This window comes from Phalacrocorax aristotelis, chromosome 15 (genome assembly GCF_949628215.1).
Source record: "Phalacrocorax aristotelis chromosome 15, bGulAri2.1, whole genome shotgun sequence".
NCBI classification, from domain to species: Eukaryota; Metazoa; Chordata; class Aves; order Suliformes; family Phalacrocoracidae; genus Phalacrocorax; species Phalacrocorax aristotelis.
Window position 1 is genome coordinate 12027598 of NC_134290.1, and position 6311 is coordinate 12033908.

General features: G+C 43.7%; 1 protein-coding gene across 1 annotated transcript in view; it reads left to right on the forward strand.

The window, feature by feature from the left end:
- Positions 1–3461, forward strand: part of TMEM132C (transmembrane protein 132C) — a 226633-nt gene extending 223172 nt beyond the window's left edge. The window contains exon 9 of the mRNA XM_075110801.1: positions 268–3461. Within this exon, the coding sequence (XP_074966902.1) occupies positions 268–1467 (1200 nt within the window). The 3' untranslated portion in view covers positions 1468–3461. The remainder of the gene's footprint in view (positions 1–267) is intronic.
- The last annotated feature ends 2850 nt before the right edge of the window (positions 3462–6311 follow it).

A 6311-nucleotide genomic window follows, 5' to 3' on the forward strand; every position in this document is an offset into this window, starting at 1 on the left:
ATTTTGGTATTACGGACATCTCATATCAATTATTTGATATGTTCTTTGCAAAACATTTGCAGGAAGGATAACAGTGGAACCTTTAATGAAAAATGTGACCAATTTTCTGCCCCATCAATTGAAGCTTGATTTGCTTTAAATGCAGTGCAGAGCCATTGTCTTCCATTTCCTCCAGCTGCTGCTCAGAGCTGAGAGATTGATGAGCTGCAATGGGTTTGAGCTGTTTTATTTAAGACCCTGTCTTTAACCATATCCCTCTCCTTTCAGGAAGCTGTAGTAAGCACCTGGATTCAGTTCAGCGACAGCTCTGTTACTCCGCTGGACATTTATGACTCTAAGGACTTCTCCCTTTCTGCTGTATCGTTAGACGAAGGTGTTGTCTCGATCCACCAGAACGCTGCCTTAAAATGGCCAGTTGTGGCGGCAGAAGGTGAAGGTCAGGGCACGTTAATCAAAGTGGACATGATGATTTCTGAAGCCTGCCAGAAGTCCAAGAGGAAGAGCGTCCTGGCTGTGGGGAATGGCAACATCAAAGTCAAGTTTGGCCAGAGTGATGCAGACTCTGATACAGGTGGAGATTATGATGCTGATGAGATCGAAAACCACGCTAGTGACAGGCGGCACAAAGTGTCAGATCAGGAACGGTATGGCCAGGATGGACGATATTATGGTGGCTCTTCAGCAGAGCGCGAGGAAGGCGCCGTCAGGAAAGTCAGCACCACAGCGAAATCCGTAATAAAAAATAAAGTCATTAAAAACAATAGGCTGGATGGTGGCAAGCTCTCGGATGATAGCCAGCTGCAGAACATTCCTATAGACTTCACCAACTTCCCAGCTCAAGTAGACCTCCCAAAAGGCAATGCGGGTATGGAGGAAAACGACCTGGTGCAGACACCTAGGGGCCTTAGCGATTTGGAGATCGGGATGTATGCCCTGCTAGGGGTCTTCTGCCTGGCAATTCTAGTCTTCCTAATAAACTGTGCAACATTTGCACTGAAGTACCGTCACAAGCAGGTTCTGGTGGAAGGACAGGCCACCATGACCCATTCCCATGACTGGGTCTGGCTGGGAAATGAAGCAGAACTGCTGGAGAACACAGCAGATGCGTCACCTCAGCAGGACGAGCACACAACTATTATCGACCGAGGCTCGGGTTGCGAGGAGAGCAACCAGCTCCTCAATGGCAGTGCTCAGAAGAACATTCAGAGCCAGGTTCACAGGTGTGCTGACTCAGGGGGCAAGCTCGGAAAGGAACAGAAATCTGAACCTTTACATTCACCGACATCCAAACGGAAGCGGGTAAAATTCACGACATTCACTACCATCCCACCTGACGATGGTTGTCCTACTGTCAACTCAATCCTAAGTAGCAATGACGATGACATTAAGTGGGTGTGCCAGGATATGGACCTGGGGGACTCCAAAGAGATACGAAACTACATGGAGAAGTTCAAAGACAAAGTGTAGCTCCTTGCTGGTTTTTTGGGTTTAACCACACCTTGATGCCTTCAGTTCTACAGTATATATTGGGACAGAAGAGGGGGAGGGGAAGGAATCACCAGGAGAAACGATGAGGCAGTTTTTATAATCAGGGAAAGAAATTTGCCAAACTGTCCGTGGTATGTTTTTGGTTTTCACTTTGTTTTGGTTTTCCAGTGGTTATTCTGCTCCTCATGGATTTAGGAAGTGGAATATAAATAGCAGAAATGAACAAGGAAATGGTATGACTGGTGTGATGAACTGGGCAAGATGAGGTTGTGAAAATTTGTTTTAGGGGTCATGCAAATAATAATGACAGTAATGTTTCAAAGTACCAAAAATATTTCTAAAAAGGAAAGACAGAATATAAGAGCATGAAAAGAATAAGCAAGAGACAAGCAATAACTTGTCTGTATTTCTAATAAAACATCACAATTACGGACATATGACCCACAAAGAAACTTTTTAGATTGTTACTCAAGCCGTTTCTTTTTATTCCTTCATTTGAAGTGAAGATGTGTCTTTGGCATTATATATGAAGGAGGAAGAAATTATCTGGTATTTTTATTTTTACTTTTCTGTTTGTCTTGTAAATTGTAACAGAATAATTTTCCCTCTTGTATTTTTCTTTTAAATATCTTAAACCAGGAAAATTTTCAATTCACTAAGTTCACAGTGGACCAAGAACTTTCTGTTTCTAAGTGAGCTATAAGTAATCTCCTGTCATTTAAATAATTCAGGGGATAATTATTGACTAATGATTTCCATGCGGTGTCTCTTCTGAAAGCCTAAGCCTCCCTTGTTTCTCCCTAGCTAGAAATACATTCTGTTTGGAAGAAGTATTCATTGTACTTTCAGGTTTGGATTGTTTATGTAGCTGTTTGTTTTAAATCTCCACAACCAAAGTTCCCATGTTTCACCAAGGGAAGAAGGTGCTGTTTTACGTTAGCATTTAGAAGTAACAACCGATGGGAGCGCCCCAGTGGTGCATGTGAAATGTACCTGGAACTGAGACCATCACGGGCCAAATATGTACAGCCTGGATTTTGGGGTTTTTTGCCAAGTCCATGAACTCATAATTTCATTCTGTAATTTTCTGTTTATTCTAACGTCACCGGCTCTCATCAGGCTCTGAAAGCTGGAAGAAGAATGGACAGAAAGTCATTGATTGTCCCTAAACTTTTATTTCCTTGTACTGGTAGAGCTGGCCTCTGGACAGACTGTTGGAAGGGAGGGAAATATTGCTGAAGCAAGATCAAGAAATACCTGGAGCTCTTTTATAGATTTTTTTTTTTTGCCATTCGACCAGCTAAGACTGAAAATTTTAGACTAGATTGTAAAGCTGATGTTTTGAGTAAAAAAAAATACAAAACCAGTAATAATTCTGAAGCAAATACAAAACAGAGCCATAGAATTGTCATGTAAGCTGGCAGAACCGCGTTGACTCAGTGCCAGTTTACACTAGTGGAGGATGGAGATCAAAAAATGAGGAAACCACTGCCATCCAAAACCTTTTGTAACTGAAAGGAAGATGGTATATGCAGCCTTCGGAGAGAAGCATTATGTCCTGACTTAGCCAGAAGCACTTGCATTGTCCTGTCTTTACCCATGTACTTCTCTTTTTTTTTATTACTAAACTCAGTAGTTGGTTTTTTTTTTTTTAACTTGGACAAAACCAATCCTGCCACCCAGTAACATAGATGGACATTTTAACAAGATATGCCTAGTATGCATTGTAGACTGAAAGAATGTAATATTTATTTATACATGTTATACAAATTGTAATTAAAATGCTTTACATGGCTTGACAAATTAACCTCTCTTTTCTGAGGGGAGGGGGCTCCTTCTGTCATTTCTGCGCTGAAGTACTGTCTCCACTGCCTGGCAGCTGAAACTAAATTTAAGCTGCTCTCTGAAGAGAGGAGAATAGAGATGTATGAACGTTTTTCACTGCTCTGACCCTTCTTTTGTGAGCCGCTTCCCCTTCCCAGCCAACATGTGGTGTGATGATGGATGGCAGGAGAAGACAGCAGTCAGGCACAGTTCATGGCAGTGTCACTATTCATCTTGTTCATCTTCCTGCCTCCCATCAGCACGAACAACTCCAGGACTCTCCGCTTCTGATTTTGCAACTTTTGTGCAGCCCAGTCATAATTAATTATATTGCTCCTCTGATTGATACCGTAGGTTCAGACGGAAGCAAGTTCCGCTGAATCACAACTGACATATACAAAGCACCCTGCATCCCAAAGGGCCCCAGGCTACTTTACAGGCTAAGGACAGCGATGCGTCAGCCACACCTCAGGGATCAGTATATCTTCCTGGGGAAACGCAGGTGTCTCGGAGGTGAAAAAGGCATTTACAGCACGGAGCTGCAAAATACAACAGCAGAGGAACAAGAAAGATAGTATGTAGAAAAAATAATGCACCATGGTAGCACAGAACATAATTGTCAAAGTGCATTTTTAAGCAGGCTGTTAATGTGCTGAACAGCCCCTGTTAGAGCACAGATGAAGAGTGGCATCTCCAGTAACCCTGTACTGGTACAGCACGGGCCGGAGAGGAAAGCGGTAATTACTGAACCACTGTTTCTAGTCCAGGCACCTTGACTTTGCTCTTTGCTTTTGGCAGCTGAGGCTTTATAGAATCAGAAGAGAAAACCATTGGCTACTGCGAGAAATCCTTGTGAGGAGAATTCATCCTGCTCTGTATTTTCATGGTGACATGTGCATGTCTTTCTTGGTCTTGCTATCTCCCCACATTTTCTAAGAAAAATTCCAGTGAATGAAAACATTATTCCTAATTCACCTCCTCTCCAAAAGCTCAAGTGCTTTTTTAAGGCAGAAAATGTGTCTTCATTGAAATTAAAAGGGGAGGTGGAATTGAAGTTTCCCATGAGAAACTATTTTGCAATTCCTTTTCAAAAACAGCAATGTAAATTTTTGTTGAAAGGCACGCTCCAGTATGAATGCAGCTCAGACTGGATTCAGCATTCCCAAAGAGGAGCAGAGCTCTTCTGTTAGGAGTAGGAAAATTGTAGATGATTCATTGTTTCGATATTCGTTGAAATAATCACTTTTTTTTTACTTTTTGTTGACTGCACGTATAGTTCTCTGTTGCCTGTAGGTTCAGACTTAGGCAGTTTGTTTGAAATAACTACGCTTTGATAAAAATAATTTTAATATCCACTGACGATCATTGTGTCATTGGCCAATGCACAAACGATTCCTCCTTGGGAGCAAGATTTCATTGACGATCAGCCATGTGTCAGGACTCAGTGATAGTATTTTGTCATTAAGTTTAAATTAGAAGAAATAGTCCCTGTAGAGTCCCTCCAAAGCGGGTGGTTTCAGAGGCTTGCACACGTAGAGTCCGCTGACTGCCGGCTGCCACACTGGCTTGGACACTTGCCATTCACAAATACGTACGGCGTTTTACACACTGCAGATTACCACCGACATTTGCTACAGTTCTGACTTATTCTTTATCTCGTCTGCGCCATAATAATCACTTTGCAAATGCTGATAATCACACACAGCTGCCAGCATGAGCACATGCATGGCCAAAGGGAGAGGCCTAAGCGGCAGTTTCTTAAGTGCTGCAGGACTCGGGGGCAGTCAGTGAGGCCGCTTTCCCAACGCAAATTAAATGGCAACACAACATCCCTGAAGCACATAAAATGGTTTCCTTGGGTGATTTTTAACTAATACATGCCTGTTATTGATGTCTTTTAGTTCCTGAGTTATCAGCTAACCTACTTACTGGCTACACGGTGGGGTTTTAATAAGAGGAAGGCACCTGATGTACTGCCTATCGTAATATGGCATCGTACTGTAGCGAAGAAGAAGAACCACTGCTGCAGGTTCTGTACCATATCTGTGACAGTAGCTGAAACGTGGAAAGCACGTTCAGACAGGGTATGATGTGCTTAACGACAGGCCCGCACGATGCCAGGCCTGTGATGGTTGAGGGGAGGAGGACGCGGGAAGCTTCTCCATTCCCAAGGTCCTGCTTCAACTGTTTCGTGAGTCACAACTACAGCATTTCTGCCTAGGTCCACACCTGCTGTAAATCTGTGTGTCTCCACTGAAGCCATCTGGTAGAGCCATGCTAATCGACAGCAGCCAGGGCCCTGGACTTCTCGTTTAATATATATGAGAAGGCCCTGACTGTTTAGGAAGGGTTTTAAAGCTGCTTTACCCCATGATAGAACTGAACTTGTGTGCTTCCCAGGATGAGGGGTTTGTTTTCCCCTGCCAGGGAAGTGGGAAGAGAGAAGGCTACCAGGAGTCCTCTGGGGGCTTGGGTGGGATGGGTGCGATGCCTGCCTCTCCTGGCACAGCCTGCTCTCTGCCTCAGCAGCAGGAATTGTTTCATGTATCTTGATATTCCCCTTACTAACACCTGCCAGCCTGGCTCTTTAGGATGTTGCTTCAAAGCAGGGAGAGCGTCTCCTGCTGCCGCGTGTACCTGCTGCCTCGGTCCGGCTGGCTGAGCTGCGGAGGGGCTCGCGTTCTTTCCCGGAGATCTTGTCGCTGTGCTTCTCTGTGCTGTTTGCAGGTCTTAAGCCCAGAGGAAGCTTAGAAGAGGCCATTGATTTTTTGACTCCTGTAACTTGTGGCTGAACAGGAGCATGTCTTCAAAATCACATGGTCTTTACAAAGGAAGACAGGCTGTATGTGAAGGGACAACAGAGGGAATTTAAAAAAGGGAAAAACCTCAGCCCTGCCTTCGCATTTAATTTTTCTGAAGCTACAGAACATGGTGCTTCAGAGGCAGATACTGAAATTTTTCAATTTATCTTTCACTGACCAAAAATTCCGTCAGAGCCC